Consider the following 20800-nt stretch of genomic DNA (forward strand, 5'->3'; position numbering starts at 1 on the left):
CCTCTCCTCTCCTCTCCTCTCCTCTCCTCTCCTCTCCTCTCCTCTCCTCTCCTCTCCTCTCCTCTCCTCTCCTCTCCTCTCCTCTCCTCTCCTCTCCTCTCCTCTCCTCTCCTCTCCTCTCCTCTCCTCTCCTCTCCTCTCCTCTCCTCTCTCCTCCTCTCCTCCTCTCCTCCTCTCCTCCTCTCCTCTCTCCTCTCTCCTCTCTCCTCTCTCCTCTCTCCTCTCTCCTCTCTCCTCTCTCCTCTCCCTCAGCCCACATCTGCACCCAGTCTGCGTGTGAGAGCAGCATCTGTCCTTCCCGGGCAGGGTGTGGGTGTGCCACTGTGACCAGGAGCCCAGAGGTGACGTGGAGGGCACCCTCCACATCCCCCACGGTACCTGCCATCCTTGTCTGGTTGTTGCCTTTTTTCCAGACGAGGTGACGGAGCGGGTGAAGAACATCAACAACTACATCACCTTCAGTCTGTACTGCAACGTGTGCCGCAGCCTCTTCGAGAAGCACAAGCTCATGTTTGCCTTCCTGGTCAGTGCCCGGATCCTGATGAATGAGGGCAAGATCGATATGGTGAGCAAGTCACCTCAGTCCTTGAGGGGATCCCATCAGGGCAGCTCAGGCACAGCCTGTTCAGGTCCTAGAACTGTGTGCTGGGTGGAAAAGGAGCCTTGGTCCCTGGGGTTAGCAACAGGCTTGGCAGCCTGCTGGACAAACACAGGGACTCTGTCTTTATTCAACTTTCCAGCTGTTCTCTGTGTCTACATGCAGAGCTGCCTGAATCACCTGCAGCTTTTGCAGTTTGCTGCCTGACTGCTGCAAAGGTTAATGAGTTCAGAGGGAGCAAGCAGGGGTTAGCAGAGAGTAGCAGCTGAGCAGTCACTATGTTTATCTCACCAGACCCTCCAGCTCAGCTACTCCTTGACACACACACCTGGCAGGAGAGCCAGAAGGATACTACGGGATTTTAATTGGATGTGGCACCCTGTGCCGTGGGCTCAGGTGGGTAGGCTATTATCCATGACCAAATCCTATCCTGTCCTCAGGATGAGTGGCGGTACCTGTTGTCAGGAGGGGCCATAAAGGAGATGAAGGACAACCCAGCTCCAGCCTGGCTGAATGAGAGAGCGTGGGGAGACATCCTGGCCTTGAGCAGCTTGAAGAATTTCTCTGGCTTTGACAACGATTTTGCAAACAGCCTTGAAGGGTTCAGGACCATTTTTGACAGTCAGAGCCCTCACAGGCAAGTGTCCCCTGCTTTGTCAGCTTAGTTCTACTGCACATGACATCCCTGGGAGAGCAAGAGCAGCTGATACAGCCACAGTGCCAGCTCTGCTCCCAATGCAGTGCCATGCAAGGGAAAGGATGAGGCACTGCCTTGCCTCCTCAGGGCTGACCATTGCCCAAGGCAGAGCCTTATCCCAATGCCTTATCCCAGCAGTATTTGCTGCTTCCCCAGTGGAAGCACTTCTGGCTTGCCTGCTGATGGTTTCAGAGCTACAGACAACAACCTCAGCCAAGGGACTGGAAGGTCCTTGTCCCTTATGAAGCCCCAATGACTGCTGCAGGCAACTTGGGTACTTCTTGTGGAGTGTGGGATCTGGTGCATCCCCCCAAAATGCACCTAATTGCTTTGCAGGGAGCCTTTGCCCGGGAAGTGGGAAGATGAGCTTGACGCCTTCCAGAAGCTGCTGGTCCTGCGGTGTCTGCGTGGAGACAAGGTCACCAACGCCATGCAGGACTTCGTGGTGCGGAACCTGGACCAGCGCTTCATCGAGCCGCAGGTAACCAGCCAAGAGCAGGTGCTGGTGGGGACAGGAATGGAGCAGGAGGCCTAAGGCTTGTGATAAATGGGCCACCAATTGCAGTGAGGTGGCACTCTACAGCCACAGTGTTCCACCCACAGCTGGGGAAATACCTCTGTCTCGGATGAGGGATAGCCTTTCTGATGCCCGCCAGTTAAACCACACTAGGAGGGGGCAGATACTGCAGGTGTACAAGGGAAAAGTTTGAATGACAAATGGGAAAGTGGTTCATGGCCTGACCATAATGCAGCCAGAGGAGAGCTGTACGTGGTTCTCACTGATCATGTTCCTGGTCTTGGCACCCAAGAGGACACTGGAGCCTTGGAGGAGAGCTAGAGGCCAGGAAGGTTGAGGAGGTGCTGAGGTGTGTTCCACTACAGCCTCTCCACTCTAACCAGCTCTCTCTTGCAGACCACTGACCTCTCAGTCGTGTTTAAGGAGTCCACTGCCACCACCCCCCTGGTGTTTGTGCTGTCCCCAGGCACTGACCCCGCTGCTGACCTCTACAAGTTTGCTGAAGAAATGAAGTTCACACAAAAGCTCTCTGCCATTTCTCTGGGCCAAGGACAGGTAAGCTGTCAGTGCATACCTGGAACAGCAGTGTCCTGGCACTCGTATCAACCTCACCAAGCTCTAACTAGGTCAAACACTAGCAGCACTATGAAAATACCCTCATGCCCCAGGGCCCTTACTCACCAACCTTCTGCTTCCACCACCTTGGGGTGGGAGCTGCAGCAGCTTGCACTACAGTGCCTTCTAACTTCTCAAATCCATCTGCAGTCCTTCTATTCCCTCCACCCTCCCTCACAGGCTTGCAAAAGCTGTAAAAAAATGTTGCTGTGCCATCAAACAGCAAAGATCCAACTGAGCTGTGGGGGCAAAGCCAGGCCATAGCTCTGGACAGAGGTCCTTCCAGCCAGCTCCAGGGAGCTGCCTCCCTGTCCTGCTCAGCAGAGCACAGCCCGCCACAGGAAGGGTCTCTAAGCTCTCCCCTTCTGCCTCTGCAGGGCCCCCGTGCTGAAGCCATGTTGCACAGTGCCATGGAGCAGGGCAACTGGGTCTTCTTCCAGAACTGCCACCTGGCCCCCAGCTGGATGCCTTCACTGGAGAGACTCATCGAGGCCATTGACCCCAGCAAGGTGAGATGTTTAACTGAGCAGGTGCCCACTCTGAGGATAGCAGGCAGGAGGCTGGAGCCTGGGAGGAGCCCAGCTCTAGTTCAGACCCATCCATAGGCTCCTTATAGAGCCAGAGGGTCAGTGCAGGAGCAGCTTCAGGGGCTGTACCTGCACCCTCTGAGCACTTGCTGCCTTCTGGACCTCCAGGTGCATCCGGACTTTCGCCTGTGGCTCACCAGTCTACCAAGCAACCACTTCCCTGTGTCCATTCTCCAGAATGGCTCCAAGATGACCATTGAGCCCCCTCGTGGGGTCAAGGCCAACCTGCTCAAGTCCTACATTAGTTTCAGTGATGACTTCTTGAATTCTTGCTCCAAGGTAAGACACAGATTATGTTTTGGCTTGCTGTCCCCATTCTGTTCCGGCACAGAATGGGGACAGCACCTGGAAAGCTCCTCTCCAAGCATAGATCTTCCTCCCCATTAGAGAATCCATGTGCTAAAGGAGGTGTTTATCATAAACTCACACCTGTGAAGAGACACTTGGAAGTTTTGAGAAACAGAAGCAACAGTATTTTGGAGGCCTGACATAAGGCACTTGCAGCTCTCTTTAAGCAAGGAATGAGCCATGGCCTTCCCCAGCACAGCACCAGTGACTGAGGTTTTCCCCTCTTCAAGCTCCAGTTGGCCCTCCTGAATTGGCACATTTGCTCTGCCAGGTTCCAGCAGGCCCCAACCCCCTCCAAGGATGTCTCCTCCCAAGCTGAGCAACTCTCCCTGTTTCCCACAGGTCACAGAGTTTAAATCCTTGTTGCTATCACTTTGCTTCTTCCATGGAAACATGCTGGAGAGGAGAAAGTTTGGGCCTCTGGGGTTCAATATCCCGTATGAGTTCACAGACGGAGACCTCCGCATCTGCATCAGTCAGCTGCAAATGTTCTTGAATGAATATGCAGAAATTCCCTACAAGGTGAGAACTGCCCCTCCTGCAAGGGAACAGGCTCATGATGCAGACATGGATCAGAACCATGGTGGGGTCTCTTGCAGGTTCTGAAATACACAGCTGGGGAGATCAACTACGGCGGCCGCGTGACCGACGACTGGGACCGGCGCTGCATCATGAGCATTTTGGAAGATTTCTACAAACCTGAGGTTTTAAGTCCTGACTTTGCCTATTCCGAATCAGGTATCTACAAGCAGATCAGTACCTCTTCTGACCTCAATGTAAGTACTCAAGTCACAAATTGCAGCTCATAGATCCAAGGGAATTGTCACAGTGCAAAGGGGATCTCTCCTCTCTGAAACCCACTGCATTTTTAGGTCCATGGGGGAATATAAGTTTGTAAGAACCTAGGGATTTTCAGTTGGTCTTGATCTCAGAGTCTTTGTGGATTCCTCTCCAGGGCTACCTCCAATACGTCAAGGGCCTGCCTCTCAACGACAGCCCAGAGCTCTTTGGTTTACATGACAATGCTGACATCACCTTTGCTCAGAATGAGACCTTTGCACTGCTGGGGGCCATTTCACAGCTGCAGCCCAAGACCATCTCACTGGGAGGCCGCAGCAGGGAAGAGGTGGGGGCCCCAGTCCTGACAGTGCTCTGGCAGCCAGTGTCCAGTGTGGGCAGAGAGCACAAGCACCAGCTCTCAGCAGGTGCCACCCTGCCCGCTGGGTGCCAGTGATGGCACTGCTGTGCCGGCGTTAGCTCTCCCCCTTCTCAGCAGCCATGGGGCTGGATTAGAAGGATTCTGCCACTTGCTGCTTTCCTTCCAGATTGTGGAGGAGACCTCCAAGGACATCCTGGCAAAGCTGCCTGACCCCATGAACGTGCAGGAAGTGATCGAGAAATACCCGCTGCTCTATGAAGAATCCATGAACACAGTGCTGGTGCAGGAGGTGATCAGGTAAAACTCCTGTGGGATCACATCCTAGGGAACAGCAGAGATGTGCAGGCCCCTGCTGCCACCCACCTTTGGGGAACCTCAGTACTGAGCACAACATTGGGGTTGGCAGTCACACTAACAACTGTGTTGTCCCAGCCAGGACCTTTGGCTGATTCTGTCTCATCTCTAACAGTCAGCAGTTTAAGGCTGGGGGAGCAGCTGTGAGACCCTATTGAAGAGGATTGGGGCTGGGAGTTACATGGAGGAGCTTCACTTGTGTATAAAGATCCACACCCCCTCTGGGCAGGCAATGGGTGATAAACTGCTGCACAGAGTCATTCTGCTCCCTCTGCCCTTTCTCTGTAGGTACAACAAGCTCCTGGAGGAAGTTGCCTCAAGTCTGAAGGATTTGCTGAAAGCTCTCAAGGGCCTGGTCGTGATGTCCTCTCGGCTGGAGCTGATGGCCAGCAGTTTGTACAACAACACTGTTCCTGAAATATGGAATGCCAAGGTATGTGCCCCAGCCAGCCCACCTGCTGCCCGAGCTCACCCAAACCAGAGGAATGGGTTATCAGCTGGTCCTGGACTGGGCTGTCTCCCATGGAGCTGGCTCTTGGTCCCCTGGCATGGAGGTGTCTCCTGCTTAGTGCAGCTCCCAGTTGTTCCCAGCCCCCGGGCTCTGGGCAGCTCTCAGCAGCTGAGGCACAAGGTCTAGGCTGTCCTTGACTGCATTCAGCACCTCCCTCTGTGGTGCCCCACAGGCCTATCCATCCCTGAAGCCGTTGGCATCGTGGGTGAACGACTTGGTGCAGCGGATTGAATTCCTGCAGAACTGGATCAGCCATGGGATCCCCTCTGTCTTCTGGATCAGTGGATTCTTCTTCCCCCAAGCCTTCCTCACCGGGACGCTGCAGAACTTTGCTAGGAAGTCTGTCATCTCCATCGACACTATCTCATTTAGCTTCCAGGTCAGTAAATCAGGTGGAGAGTCTGAATTTATTTGGAATCTCCTGTTAGAAAGTCACAAAGGCCCTGACCTGCCCAAGAGGTGAAGCCACCAGGCTATCCAGCTGCCTATGGCTCCATCATCCTCTTTGTGCTTGGATACACCCACCCACATTGCCAGACACCACCCCAAGGCTGGCAGAGTCTTCTGCTTCCAGACCTGCCCACATCCCCCTCCACCAGCTCTGTCCCAGGCCGCCCCTCTGAGAGCTGTGGCACGCTCTTTTTTGGCAGCACTGGCTTAACTAAGAGCTGCTTAAGAGGCTTCTTGGGGCTGAGCCGCCAGGGACACGCCTTGAGCGAGGGCCCGGCGGCCCCTCCCCATGGCAGGTCATGAAGGAGTCAGTGAAGGAGCTGACGCAGCAGCCCAACGTGGGCTGCTACATCCACGGCTTGTTCCTGGAGGGCGCCCGCTGGGACGCCGCTGCGGGTAAGCTGGCGGAGTCACGCCCCAAGGAGCTCTACACGGACATGGCTGTCATCTGGCTGCTGCCTGTCGCGAACCGCAAGCCTCCAGAATCCGGCTCCTACCTGTGCCCCATCTATAAGACTCTGACTCGCGCAGGTAGGTGCCCTAAAGGCAGACTTCCAGAAGCAGGGGAGCTGCAGGAGCAGCTAGGAGGGGCAGCCCGGGAGGGGCAGTAGGGAGTTCCTCCTGCCATACATGGGCATGGGGAAGGCACTGTTGGCAGTGGCCATCCACGGAGAAAAGATTTCTTCTGCTGTGGTTGAGGAGATGGAGCAGCCAGGCACCCTGGCTCTGCAGCAGTGCCCATGGGCAGGCTCCGTTCAAGCCCACAAGCCTGCTTGCCCCAGCCCTGCTCAGCCAGTCACCTGGTTTAGGGGGGTGATAAGGGCTCCTGGATGGGGTCAGTGTGCAGCAGCACCACCCTCTCACCCTTGCTTCCCCTATTACAGGCACGTTGTCAACAACGGGCCACTCCACCAACTACGTGATTGCTGTGGAGATCCCTACAGACAAGCCAGAGAAGCACTGGATCAAACGGGGCACAGCCTTGATCTGTGCTCTGGACTTTTAGCCAGAAAATGCAGTGAGCCAGCCCAGGAGCCCACTGCAGCTGAGGGCCTGAGCCGGGCTGCTGCCCCACTCTCCTCCTTCCCTCCTTCTGTTTAGGTGAGTCCTGCCCTTCCCCTGTTGAGGTGTGTCAATAAATGGAGCCTGGTATTGTTGCACTCCCCACGATTACTTCAAATCTCTACACCAGAGAAGAGCTGCCAGCAGGGATAACAGGGCCTGGAGCTGGCACATGGTGCTCCCAGCCCCACTGCCCCCCACCCCCTTCCCTCACACACCTCTTCCATGGCTGGCCATTACAGGATAGCTTTATTCCTTCAGACAGATCCATTATTTATAGCACTTGATATTAGACACAGCAAGAGACAGAAGGATATTCTTTCCTTCAACAAATACCAAAAGAACTGTTTCATAGTCAAGATCTGCACACATACTGAAAAAATTCAGTCCTCTCCTGTGGCAGCTCCACCCCAGGACAGTGTTGAGGAGCAGTGCCCACCTCTGATATCTCAGATTTCTGCTAGGCTCCTGGGGGCTGGCAGGAGGCAGCCAGGCTGTACCAACCAGCTCTGGTTAGCAGCCAGCCAGGGGGAAGCGATGTGGGCTCCCTCTGCTGCTGCCCCCATCCCGCCTCCACCATTACAGCAACCAGCCACCTCTTCCCCTGCCAAGAGGCTTACCAAGCCACAGCCAGAGTCCACCCTCATGCCATGCTCAGCACCACCAAGGCCACTATATGCACCTGGTCTATTCACAATTCACAGGGTTTCTTTGGGGCCTAGGCCTGCTGCAATGCTGTGTGACCCATAGGCATTGCCAGGGCCACAGAGCTGGTCCCAGGGAGAGCAGCCAGGGCAGCAAGAGGCACAGGCCACTCCCAGCACTGCCACAGAGCGCTGGGGACAAGGCCCAGCTCCACTGATGAGCCTACCCACCCTCATCCAGCAACAGAGCTGCCATGGACCTCTAGGGAGCCAAACTACATGGGGAAGGTGTCACCATCCCCAGAGGCTCAGCCAGCACCAGGCACTGGGCAGTGCAGTGTGGGGTGGGTGCAGAAGTGGCTCTGTCCTGGAGCCACCTTGCTAAGAATGGCCAGAGTCTGGGTTAGGACCAAAAATCAGTTTGGGGAAAGGAGGAAGAAGGATAGAAAACATGAACATCATGAAAACAGGAACAAGAACATCCCAGGGAAGCACAGAGCTGAAGGCCTGGACACAGGAGGACACAAGCCACAGCCAGCTGCGGCCAGCACAGCCTCACATGGGCATTGCCAGCGTTCCCACGAGGCCAGACCCATCCCCAGCTGGGTGGGCTCTTTCCCTCCAGTCACAGTCCTCAGCCAGGGCACTGAGACAGAGGTGACAATGTCTGGCTGCTGCCATGGCATGGTCAGGCAGCTGAGCACTCCAGACTCCCTTCTGCTGCAGGGACTCCTCCAGACAGGTTCTTGCCTTTCACAACTTAGGCGCAGAGAAAAACCCAATTTCCCTTTGTCCCCAGGCTCCACCTGGGCAAGGGCTTGTCACTGTGGTCCCTCTTCCTTGGGCAAAAGGTAACATAGATCCAAGTGCCAGTGCCCAAAGCCACAAAGCCCAACTGCTGTTTCCCAGCCTTGGCCCCCCGGCTACTGGCGCTTGGCTTTGTAGGGGCGGGAGCGTTTCCGGCGGTCCGGCTTCCTCTGCTTGTGCAGGCGGCCGATGCTGACTCCCTGCCGCCGGCGCACCGAGATGTTCTGCTCCACCAGGCTGGCCAGCATGCCTGCAGGGAGAGCACACACACGGGCTTGGAGTGCTGGGATTACCCATGCCAGAGGGCAGCCCTGCCTCTCTCACTCAAAAGTCATCACTGGGCACCTCCTGGGACTATAAACTGGAAGGAGAAAGCAGAAATCTGTGGCTCCCCAGATGGAGCGTCAGCCTGTGCCCCAGGCCTGGCCTAAACAGGGAGCCAGGCAAGGTGAGCAGCCCAGGCTCCCAGCTGCTGCTCCATCACGTTCAGTGCCCCAAACCCTCTGCCCCATGAGCTCAGCTCACCTTCCTGGGCCAGCATGGATATGAAGGTACAGATAAACTCATCATAGTTGTGGGTTCTCCTCTGGTCATCGATCTACAAAGAGACAAATCCACAAATAATCCACAAGCAGGGGGCAGGGAGAAGGGAGAGTAAAAGGTTAATAGAGAACAAAGAACTGGCATGCCTGGCCCAGCCCACAGACTAAGGAGACTGAAGCAGGAAGGGACCCACATCCCAGCCTATCTTGGGCCAGTGCAGAATCAGGACTGTCTCCATCCCAGTTCAGCTGCCAGCATGTTCCACAAAGAGCAGCTCAGAAGAAGTGAAGGTGGCTCTGCTGACTCTCCCCTGCCTCTTATCAGTGCTGATGTTCATCCCAGCACTGTATCACCCTCCCCCAGGCTGCCAGTGCTGGCCCAGGGCTGTGGTCTGTGCTGGTAACAGCTCTGCCCCACTGGGCTGTTTGGTAACAGGGAAGAGACACTGAATGCTTCTCATCAACATTCTCAGCTGAACCACTCTCCCTCCATTTTTACATAAAACCACCCCAGACAAAAGCCTTTGGGCAGCTAAATCAGCAGTGCAAACAAGCCAGCAGCACACCTTGAATTTCTTCCTCTTCTCTACCTCCTCCTTCAGGCAGGCCTCATAGTTTGCAATCTCTGCTTCCACACACTTGAGCAGAGCCAGCAGCTCCTACCGGGATCAAGCAGACCAAACATGAGCACAGACCCAGCCACAGCCCAGGAGCCAGCAGGGTGAGCTGGCAGGTGCTCATCTCTGTGCTAGGAAAGGGATGATTCAAAGTAAAAACACTTGCCAGAGGAAAACAAGGAGATCAGTTCACAAGGAAATCAGTTCATTGAAGGGAATTCACTATGGCTAACCCCAGGGGAGGTGGGTTCTGCCCCAGCTCCAAGGTTTTGGGACAGGAGAAGGGCTGCCTGTGTCCCAGAATCCACCCCCCCACCCCCCATCACCAGGGCCTGCTTTCCCTCAAAAACAAAATCTGAAGACTTCCTTTTGGAATACCAGTTTCTACCCAGCTCTCTTCCAGGCAGCCCTTGGTGCCCTTGTGCTGCCTGAGCCTGGTGGTGCTCCTACCTGGAGGGCACAGACAGGCTGTGAGTTACCAGCAAGCCGGGACTTGGGGTGCAGGGTCTCACCAGCTCCTGGCCCAGAAGAGAGCACAGCAAGCTGAACATCTCAGCTGCAGAGACAGGGTCTGTGCCCACTACCAAGGCAAAGGTCCCCGAGATGACGCAAGGCACAAAACCTGCACTGCCCTGTGCCTCGGGGCACGGCTGCGACGACACGCGAGGGGACACCGTGCACATGCAGTTCAGTCACTGCCAGCGCTGCTGCGCCTCCGGGTGAGCTCCACGTTCCCAGGGCTGTCGCAGCACAAAACTCACCTTGGGAGAATACTTTTCCCCCCCAGGGTGATCACTGGTCCTGCCAAGTCCCACCTTCTCTTTGCTGTCACTGGCCTCACTGCCCTCCTTCTCCTCCAGTTTGATCACAACCGGGGCCTCTTCACCGGGTTTGATGGAAGAGGGGGAGTTTTTCCCATCTACACACAAGGGAAGGAAGCATTAGGAGCCACCACAAAGGACTGGCATCCACCTCTGAAGTCAAAGGACACAGGCAAAGCAGCACCCCCCTACAGCAGGCACTCACCTGCAGCAGCCAGCGGGCAGAACACGCCGTCCTCGGTGAGGTGCAGCAGGCCGGAGCTGACGATGGGCCCCAGGTCCCTGACAGCGCGGTTGTAGCGCATGCAGTCGAGGCGCAGCAGCCCGTCCTCCTCACCGAACAGCACCTTGGAGATGTGCGAGGTGACGGGGCTGGAGGGGCGCGTGGGGTTGGCCGAGCGGATGGGGGAGCGCAGCGGCGAGTTGAAGGCGCTGCCGATCTCGGAGGCCGTGTCTGTGCTCTCGTTGCTGGGCGTGGGGGAGGGCTGGGAGTGCGTGACCACTGCCACGGCAGCACCCCCGCCACTCGTCTTGATGGACAGGGGAATGGAAAGATCCTTTTGAGATTCCTTCAGCTTCTCAGCCAGGACGTTGATGGTGTTGGGCTGCAGGACAGAGAGCTGGCCATCTGCAGCCCCTGCCACGTGCTCTTGCTTCACTTGCCCCTTCCTCTTGTACCTGCCCAGAAACACAGCAGGGAAGGTGAGTAGCTGGTGGAAAGAGGTGGGGGCCCACCATGGACATTGCCAGCTCTGTGCTCAGCAGTCCAGGCTGCCTGCCTGGATGAAACAAGGTCTGAAACACTTCAATATCACCCCCAGCACCACCAGCTTCTCTTGCAGCACCTCAGCATCACTGAGCCACTCAGCCCCAAGGATCCCTACACTACTGGGGGGCACAGGGTGCTGTGTACCCCCTGCTCTTCTTCCAAAGCCCCCAATGCTCCCTTGCTGTGACCCCACCTTCCTGGCCTAAGAAGCAGTCTAAGCACACCCAACACTGTCACCAGGAGCTGAACTGGCAATCAGCACTGTGGAACCAAGGTTCCTCAAAGCCCCAAAGCCTGCTGCCAATACAGAGTTACTCTCAGGGCAGCTGAAATTCAGAGTTGGCTGTAAAGAGCTACAGAAGGACTTTACAAAACCCAGTGAGTGAAAAGTAAAATGGCAGGTGAAGAGAAGAACGGAACTACCAAGATCTAAGGAAGGAGGTTAGGGAAGTCCTCGCTGACAGTTCTGCAAATGTCAGCTCCCGGCCCCCCACCCACAGCTCAAGCTGTCACCTGATGGCTGAGTTGGTGTTACGAACTTCCTCCTCATCATCATCATCATAGTCATCCTCATCATCTGAGTACTGCTGGTGCTGTCGAACTGGGACCCGGTTGCGACCCACTCCTGCTGCAAGGTCTTCCTCCTCCTGCAACACACCACTGCTGAAGGCCTGCTGGCAGCAGGGCAAGGAGGAAGAACCCAATGGACTTGTTCTTGGTCCAGCCCAACACCAGGACTTGGCTCTTTCGAGAGGAAACAGGGACCCTTTCCCATTTTTGTTCAGTTTACCCACATTAAGGTAAACCTCCTTTGTCAGGTCAGTCTTTTATATACCCTGTCCCCTCCCAGCCTGGGTTAGTGCTGGGCCAGGCTGGCTGCAAGGCAGAGCCAGGCTTAGGCCAGCTGACAGCTGTGGTCCCACAGAGGGGAGGGACTGCAGGCAAAGAGCTCAGCTTGAATCAGCTGTGCTGCTAGCCTGGTGCTCCAGCCTACCTGCATGGGGGACTTGGCATAGTTGTGGTTATCCAGGAAGGCTGGCAGTCTCTGCACAATGGGGTTGGGGTTTGCTGGAGGGGCCCCATTGATGCCGCTCACTGCTGTCTTTGGCACGGGTTTGGATTTGCTGGGTGGGCTCTGCGTGGACGTGGGGTGGCCCTGGCTGGTGGCTTCATCGGTGCCATCTACCACACAAGCACAGCACAGCCTTTCACCACCAGCACTGTCACCTTTTACTCCATGTCCTCTACCTCACCCAGGTGAGAGAAGAGTTCTAACACTCTCCCAGACCACCACAACCACCTCCATCTGTCACTGGTGTCCCCAGGCTCTAGTCCTCCCACTTTTCAAGCTTCACATCCTCCAACACACCCTCAGACACACATGCATCACCATACCCCAGCACAGTGCACATGGACCAGGGCTCACAGAAAAGAAAGTGAAGCAGACAATAAAACTGCCCCATGCCCCAGGTCAGCCAGCTGTTTTCACCATCCTGTGCTCACTCCATGGCAGGCCAGGCTGACAACACTGTGGTGGTACAAGGCCCTACCTGGATGAGTGTTCTCTGGAGTCACGGTCTTGCTGCTGGCTGGCTTTGCCTCTTCACCAGGCTGAGACTCCTGAGACTTCTGGGTCTGGATCAGCTCAGGCTGAGTTACTCGGATAAGCTTTAAAGCAAATGACATAGAAGCTGCATGCGGGATCAGCAATGACCCAAACCACATCCTTCCCACTCAAGCACTGCAGAGCTCATGAGGGTGAGCAAACACCTAGTGCCCAGGCACACAAAAGACACAGGTGAACCACCTCCCAGGTGAGCAGCAATGGCCAGGCAGTGAGGCTGGCTATGTCCTCTTCCCACAAGATTTTTCCCAAGGCCAAACAAAACCCCTAACTCCAGGGCCCTGGCAGCACAGGTAGATGCCCTGAAAAAGCCTATTCCCCCCAGCAGCCTTGCACTCCCTCAGGGGCTGGGCTGTCCTACCTGCTGCAAGGCCTCCAGCACAGTCTGGCGGTTCATCTTCAGGATGTGCAGTTTGGACTCGTACTTCATCCTCCGGTCAGGCACCACGGCCATCAGGTTGAAGCGGATGTCGTGGTATGGCTCCCTGCAGGAAGGGCAGCAACCCTCAGCCACAGGATCATGGTGACAGCCCCATCCCCACCTCCTGCCCAGGCATTTAACACCAACACACCCATGGCTTCTCCCCAGAACCAGGTCAACCTCACAGTGGCCAATGAAGCAGTACAAGGTTTCTTCAGCTACCACACAAAACACTCTCAGAGTCACAGGTTAGCTGAGGTGGGAAGAGACCTATGAGACTCATCTGCTCCAGGCCCTGCTCCAGCAGGATCACCCAGAGCTGGTCACAGGACAACATCCAGACAGCTTCTGAATAGCTCGAGAGATGGAGATTCCATCTTTAGGCAACCTATGCCAGTGCTGCCACCTTCATACCCAAGCATTTCAGAGGCCCAGCTCAAGACCAGAAGCACCACTTCTTCTCCTATGGACCTGAGCTAACACAGACCTAACCAGGCCACTCCTAACACTGTGCAGCATTTGCAGGGACTCTGCATCACACAGGGAATGCATGCTCTGCAGGCAAGAGAAGGCAAGAGGCAGGGCACCTGCACCTCTCCATAGGCAACCTCCATTTCCACAACCTGCCACTCAGAAACCACACAACAAATAATCCAGGGGAATATGGCAAGGGGCCAGTGCTTGCCCCATGGGCCAGGACATTACCCTGCAGTGGCCAGGCCAATGCGCTCCATGATCACTCTCCTGGCTTTGTCCGTCCATTCCTCGTCATCTGCCCACGGCCCTGGGATAACAACACACAGCTGGACTTAGCAAAGCAGGCCATGCTGAACTAAACCAGGTACAGGAAGTGGGTACCTGACCAAAGGACTGACTGACAGAAACCTGGCAGGGATAAATAACTACCTGAATGACAGAACTGAGGGGTCAAGTTGTAAGAGAACAGAGTAACCTGGGCAACCTGGGTGGCCCAGTGGGATCTCTTTGGACCAGTTGTCTCAACACACGGTAGTTATTTGGAACAAGGAGAGAGCGAGGAGATAAATCCTCCTTGCTATATAAAGTTATTTCAGAGCTGAAAGACCTTATGGCTGTGAGCAACTGGGAGGAAAAGGAAAAACAAAAGCAGTGCATTTAGAAATAATAACTGCTTTCTAGGCACAGTCTTCAGCACACAGACTCCAAAATTAGCTGTCAAAACTCAGGACAAATCTGGGAGCCATTGGAGTGATTCTCCACTAACGCCAGTCAACACTAAGAGGCAATGAAAAACAATACATTTGGACACCCCAAGGTGCTATTTGCCTGTGTCAACAAGCAGGGCCAGGTGGCTCTTACCGTGGTCAATGGGATAGACCTTCAGCCCGTCGAGCTCAAAGAGCCGCCCCTTGATGGGGACGTAGCTGACAAAATGAAAAGCCTCCATGGTCCGCACGGCGCTGATCCCGTTCTGCTTCTCTGGCAAGTGCCGTGGCTCTGGCCTGCGAGGGACAGAGGCCATGGAGAGCCTGCCTCCTCCAGATGGAGGCAGCTGCAGACACTCTCACTCACCTGGCATGGCTGTTGTGGGCCTTGGCCAGCTCTGGGGCGTTGCCGATGGCATAGCCTTTGCTCTGCAGCCAACAGCAAGAGAGGAGAACGCTGAGAAGCGACAGGAAACAAATAAAATGCTTCACCTTCCCACTCCCTCCCTCCATCTACCCACAGGACCAGGACAGAAACCCTCAGGCACATCCTCTACTCTTCTGAGTTACAGGTAAAGTCCCAGATGGAAAAAGCACACAATTTCTACTGAATAAATTACAGCTGAAAAAAACAGACTTCACAGTAGGTCTGAAGGGAAGAGGACTTTTGATTACAGGGAGTAACATGACAGAAGGCTCAGAGCTGTGCCCAGCCTAAAGGGGACCAAGGCTCTGAGCAAGGCAAGGCAGGAATACAAGAGAGAAGAGGCAGTCCTGCTGCAGTGTGCAGCCACAGAGGCAGGGAAGGACCCAGCTCATGAAGAGCATCACCCCAAGAGGGGAGCAAGAGGCAGAGCCACCTGTGCCACCCCTGCACAGCCCTGCCCGACCCTGCCCCTACCTCAGGGCTAAAGCCTTTGGTGAAATCCTTCATGCGGCTCAAGGTGGGGCCCAGGTCAACATTGTTGCAGTTCAGGAGGACGCTCAGCAGGGCATGGGTGGCACAGGAATTGGGGATCAGCTAGAGAGTAACACAAAGACCAACTTAACCAGCAGGAACAAGGCAGCCTTTCAACAACTCCTCAGTATTGACAACAATCAACTGAAAGCACTTGTGAGAACAGCGACCTGACCTCAGCTCTCACAGGAAGGAGGGAAATCAGTATCACTTAGTGAGCCTCACCATGCCCCATGAGCATCTGCTCACAGTGCAGGCCACAGTCTCCCAGCCCTCACTGGATTCCCTCCAACCTGGAGCTCAGGGAAGAGGAGCTGCCCTCATGACCAGCAAGATCAGTGCAGCCTGTCAGTGGCACATTGCTTCCCTGAGGTGTCACAGGAGACACCCCACACACACCTTCCCCCACCCTGGAGCCTACCTGGTGAGCAAAGAACATGTTATTGACGATGTCATCATCGATCACCGACGTCTCGTCCACCAGCGTGGAGACCTTGCGGCGGGAGCGGCGCTCCTCAATCCACTTGAACAGGAAGATGAACCCATACACGGGGCTGCACAGAGAAAGCAGCAGAGTTCTGCACCAACCACACCACTGGGCTGCTCTGCCCAGCATCAGAAACGCTCTGTTTCACAGCACAGCAAAGAGAGAGGAAAAGCAGAACGACCGGTGCCATCTTTCTGGCAGTGACCATCCCTGCCACAATCCCCCAGCCCGACACTACCGAGGACACTCCTGCACTGATGCTCCAAGCTCTGCTTACAATCAAGCTTGAAAACTTTGGGGATTGACAAGTCTTAAGAGGCTGAAGACAAAGAAATGGAAAAATCCCCTTTGGACACTAACTGACTGCAGAACATGCCTGGCCACTGAATGACCCTCCTTTTACACTTACCTTGGATTTATTTCTGAGAGGAATTCAGCAATGGCTTTTAAGAAGCGACAGCCTCAAAGCCTTTTCACAGCACCAGGACAGGGGGAAAGACCACACTGCAACCACACCACCTCTCCATGGTGACAGAGAGTTGAATCCCTGGAGGATGTCCCCCAGCTGCCCCAAACGTGATGAAGCCCTCCTGGTCCATCACTTACAGTTCTGATCTCCATGTCAGACAAGCTCACACAGGCCCCTCTGAACACCTGGCCATGAGCTCCCAAACCCACAGAGCACTCTGCTTAGCACAACTCACACTCTCAGACCTCTGACTCACCCTTGGCATTTGCTCTGCAGATCATAAATCTCCTCTACCTGCACTCCCTTGACCCCTGCAGACAAAGGAGAGAAGCTGGTGTAAGGCCCACTAGAAAGGACAGGGTAATGTCAGGCACAAAAATGACTTCTCAGAAAGGTTTCTAGGACTTACCAAAATCTTCAACCAGGAGTGTGAAAAGACCTGAAAGGAACAAAACCAACAGGTTACTTCTGGCTGAAGAGAGCAGAGAGGAAATCCACTGTTATCATCCCCTGAGAGTCCCACACGGTCCCAGGCCAAGGCACAGCCAGAGAATCCCCAGCAGAGTGGCACCAGGACCACACCGAGTCCCAGCAGCGGGGCTGCTAAGCTCAGAGGTGCTCCAACAACCTTCACCCCTCCATCCCCACTGATCATCCTCTTCCTCAAGAGGACCTGAACCAACTCTTTCCTGCAGCTGGCCTGCCAAGTAAGGAGCAGGGAGCACCTAAACGACACACACACACTTGTAACCAGAGAGAAAAATGACTGAAGATACCACAAGATACTTAAAAAAAAAAAACCCTGTCATTTCTGTTCATGTTAGTCAAAGTCAGTGAGGGGAAATCCAGATCACAGCAACAGGGCTGCAGGGAAGTCCAAGGGCTGAAAGAAGCTAATCTTCATCTCCCTGGGTCTTTGGGGGAACCAAATCCAACAGCCTGTCTGCAGTGGCTAGTAAAAAAAATTCAGGAGGACATAACCAGGGACACAGAGACAACCTCAAGAAAACAAGGATTATCAGACAGCAGCAACTGAGCAGCAGCTGCCACTCTGATGCTGGAGCAAGGGCAGTCAGCCCAATTGTTAGGCAGTCACTCTGCATGTGGAGTAAGCATGTTTGAGACTGGAATAACAAATCTGCTTTTTTAGCTCCCTTAGAAAGGCTGCTGAAAGCCTAGGAGGAAGTCCAGGGAATACCAATAAGAAGGATTAAATCCAGAGAAACATCCCTGTAAGCAATGGATTTAAGGACCCTGATGTATGTGACTCAATTAGGAAGAGCCCAAGGGGCTTCCACACCAAAGCTGAAACGATTAAAACAGGGAGGAAACTCCTGGGAGCAAAAAGTCTTCATTAATTTAGCAGAAAACACTGTATTTCTCACAAAATGGTCAGTGAGAAGCAGTATGCAGTGGAAATAACATGATTCAAACCAGTGGGAGGCCAGGCCATTACACCAAACCCCATCACCTTCCTGGTCCCTTCCAACCCCACTGTTTTCTCTGGCATATTTCAGCATTTCATCTTACCTCAGCATCCACAAAAGGCACAGCCCTGCTGCTGACACCTCTCCTGGAACACTCCAACACCCACAGCACATTATATGGCTTGGCTGGACACATTCTGGTGTCCACAAGCTCACATAGCACTATGCCAGCAGCCTGCACGTCCTAAGGCTCTCTTCCCCACCCAAACCTGGATCCACCAACCCTTCTTGACCAGTAAAGCACCCAGAGATTCCACCCCAGGCAGGGCCAGTACAGAGAGATTCAGCTACTGGGATGTGCTGGAAGCTGAGAGCAGCACATGGGTCACTCCTAAGTTCTGTCCCAGCTGCCACCCCTGCATCCAAACTGCCACATGGCCAAAAACCTGCCTCTGCCCAGACAGACTGTCCCCCAAGCAATAGCCTTCCCTCCCAGCTGTGGGAATCCAAACCAGGTCCTGAGACTTTCTGCCATGATGAAGGCCAGGAGGGGAATGCTTTCAGCATTTTCCAAGTACCAGTAAAGAGAAGAAAGAGCAGCAAAACTGGGGGTGACTGGGACCCTGACACCAGACAGAATCCTTTGCTCAGTGCAAGAGACAAGAACAATTCCAGAGGTCAAATTTCCTCACCCACAGCCCCAAAACCTCACCACCCCATCCTAGAGAGCAGCTCCCAGCCTTGCACAGGACAAGCCCATTCCACACTACAGCGACTCAGAGAGTTAAAAAAACATTTCAAACAACACCAGCTTTGGCCCTGAATTCCCACCCCTTAAACAACTCCATCACTCACAGCATCCACTCCCAGGACAGCGGGAAGGGGACACCCCTGACTGTCCTGCTCCCAGTTTCTCCCTGCCGACCTCTTTAGCCCCCGCCCTGCCCTCCTGCAAGCCTGCACCGCACATCTCATCCCCCAAACTCCATTTGTGCACCCGCACCACCACCTCACCGGTGCTCCCGCACCACCGCAGCCTCCCCGGTGCTCCCGCAGCCCCAGCCCCCCAAAACTGCACCTGCACACCCCCTATCCGCAGCGCTTCCGAACTTTACCAGCTCACCTCCCATCCCCAGCCCCCCCAAACTCCACCCATGCACCACAAGTCCCACCGCTAAAACCCCACCCGTGCCCCCACACCGCCAGCCTGCCCTTGCAGCCCCCCTGAGCCGTCCGCCACGTCCCCCCACCCAGGCCCCGCTGCCCGCGTGTTCTTCAGAGCCCCTTCGCCGCCCCGAGCTGTGCCTCGGCCGGCCCCCAGCCCCGCCCGCTGCGCGGTGCGATGGTCGCGCTCACCGGGGTCGCTCTCCAGCTCCAGCCAGCCCTTATTCATCTTCCCGCGGGCCGGGCCGCGCCGCCATGTCCGGCCCCGACTGCGGGCCCCGCCGTCGCTCGCCCCTCTGCGTCATCGCGCGCGGTGACGTCACGCGGCCGCGACACGCGGCCATGTAGGGGCGGAGCGGGTGGGGGCGTGTGCCGGCCCGGGAATGGCCTGGGAAACTGCTCCGAGGGAGAGCCCGGGAATGGCCCGAGAGTGGCCTGGGAAACTGCTCCGAGGGAGAGCCCGGGAATGGCCCGGGGTTCCCTGGAAAACTGCTCCGAGCAGGAGGAGGGCCCGGAGTTGTTACTGCTACCGATACATCCTGCAATGTTGGTTTTTCGCAAATATTAAAATGGATTTTATATGTGTGGTGTTAAAACAACTTTGTTGTAAAGACACAGTTTGTATTTCTGCTGTCAGTTGAGCTTAGTGAAATATCTGATGTAAGTGTGCTCGTGTTAAACTCCCTGCTGGGATGGGATAGCATCCCAGGGACACAGGATGAGGACACCTGTACAGATGTGCCAGCCGTCAGCACTCCCTGTCTGAAGGCAGCGTGGGCCGGGGCCAAAACTGCAGGTGGTGATAAAAAGGACCAAAACCACAACCAAGGAATACACGTGCCCTGAAAAGGTGGAACCGAGGAGGAGCCATGCTAAACAGTTCCTGGAATATGTGAAATAGTTTGGGGAAAAGTTTAGTATGCTTAATTGTTTATGAATATGTAACAGGCTGATGCCATAGAAATGGTACATAAAGGTGTGCTCTTGGCTGAGACACACCCGGCCACAGTAATCTTTGCTTTATGGGCTTTGTCTCCTATTGGCCTTTATTAAACTGTTTAAAGTTTCACAGGACAGTGAACGTGTTTTTCACATTTTTTTCTGGTGTAGGGTGTGCAGGAAGGATGGATGTCTGGAGCTTATTGCCTCCAAAGCAATTGGGTTTGTCACATCTCTCTGTGTTTTCTAGTGACTGATTTCCAGCCTCTCTTCTCTCCCTTTCCTCCCTGTATGCTGCTACTTCCCTTTATTGTCTGGGGAATTTAGCTTTTGGCACGTGCTCATTAACTTTATGCCTGTAATTCTCCAGACATTGGTACTCAATGCTTGTTCTGTTCTGCCCTGTGCCTCAGGGACCCTCTGCTCACTGTGACACCCCACAGCACTGCTGGGGGACAGGCCTCCAGCAGAACAGCAACCTCCAGGGCTGCAGGGTGGAGCCTGTGCCCGGTGCTCCTAAGAGGGGCTCTGGAAAGGTGCATGCTGGGTGGAAAGAAATAGCAAGAATGATAATGTGGGGGCATCTGCCTGGTGGGGTTGTGGTGTTGTTTTGTTTGTCTGTGGGGTTGTTTGGGGATGATGATGGTGATGGTGATGGGGCTCTGGCTCAGCAGCCTGGGCTGCCCTGTTGATGAGGGGCTGCACTGCCCCTCTGGTGATGATGATGATGATGATGATGGGGCTCAGGCTCAGCAGCCCGGGCTGCCCTGTTGATGAGGGGCTGCACTGCCCAGCCTCTCCTCCCAGGCAGCTAAAGACAGGATGAGAGGGACACAGTCTTAAGCTGCACCAGGGGCAGGTTCATGCTGGACATCAGGAAGAGTTTCTTCACAGCACAGGTGATCAGACCTTGGAACAGGCTGCTCAAGGAGATGTGGGGTCACTGTCCCAGGGGCTGTTCAAGGCAAGGCTGGCTGTGGCACTCTGTGCCATGGTCTGGTGACACAGTGGTGGTGCCAGGTCACAGGT

The 20800-nt window shown here is 55.0% G+C and overlaps 2 protein-coding genes across 3 annotated transcripts in view; one reads left to right on the forward strand and one right to left on the reverse strand.

Moving 5' to 3' along the window:
* The window catches only part of DNAH1 (dynein axonemal heavy chain 1), a 67803-nt gene extending 60807 nt beyond the window's left edge, over positions 1-6996 (forward strand). The window contains exons 64-77 of the mRNA XM_059856931.1: positions 414-565; positions 1039-1239; positions 1636-1776; positions 2209-2367; positions 2805-2936; positions 3123-3293; positions 3705-3884; positions 3962-4138; positions 4318-4488; positions 4688-4818; positions 5164-5308; positions 5559-5765; positions 6133-6367; positions 6721-6996. Coding sequence (XP_059712914.1) covers positions 414-565; positions 1039-1239; positions 1636-1776; positions 2209-2367; positions 2805-2936; positions 3123-3293; positions 3705-3884; positions 3962-4138; positions 4318-4488; positions 4688-4818; positions 5164-5308; positions 5559-5765; positions 6133-6367; positions 6721-6842 — 2324 coding nt within the window. The 3' untranslated portion in view covers positions 6843-6996. The remainder of the gene's footprint in view (positions 1-413; positions 566-1038; positions 1240-1635; positions 1777-2208; positions 2368-2804; positions 2937-3122; positions 3294-3704; positions 3885-3961; positions 4139-4317; positions 4489-4687; positions 4819-5163; positions 5309-5558; positions 5766-6132; positions 6368-6720) is intronic.
* Positions 6997-7128: 132 nt separating this feature from the next.
* BAP1 (BRCA1 associated protein 1) lies at positions 7129-19153 on the reverse strand. Of its 2 annotated transcripts, none has more exons than XM_059856333.1 (17): positions 19025-19153; positions 16651-16680; positions 16498-16552; positions 15707-15839; positions 15229-15348; positions 14695-14756; positions 14482-14624; positions 13849-13927; positions 13084-13207; positions 12649-12766; positions 12093-12280; positions 11612-11745; positions 10535-11007; positions 10324-10427; positions 9458-9550; positions 8875-8947; positions 7129-8599 (listed from the first exon to the last, which is right to left on the reverse strand). In XM_059856333.1, exons 1-17 carry the CDS (start codon positions 19059-19061, stop codon positions 8466-8468), a joined length of 2100 nt encoding a protein of 699 aa, XP_059712316.1. In that variant the 5' UTR covers positions 19062-19153; the 3' UTR covers positions 7129-8465. The 2 variants fall into 2 exon arrangements, with proteins under 2 accessions (XP_059712316.1, XP_059712315.1); XM_059856332.1 differs by having other exon boundaries at positions 10270-10427.
* Between the last annotated feature and the right edge of the window lie 1647 nt (positions 19154-20800).

This window comes from Haemorhous mexicanus, chromosome 11 (genome assembly GCF_027477595.1).
Source record: "Haemorhous mexicanus isolate bHaeMex1 chromosome 11, bHaeMex1.pri, whole genome shotgun sequence".
Taxonomy (NCBI): Eukaryota; Metazoa; Chordata; class Aves; order Passeriformes; family Fringillidae; genus Haemorhous; species Haemorhous mexicanus.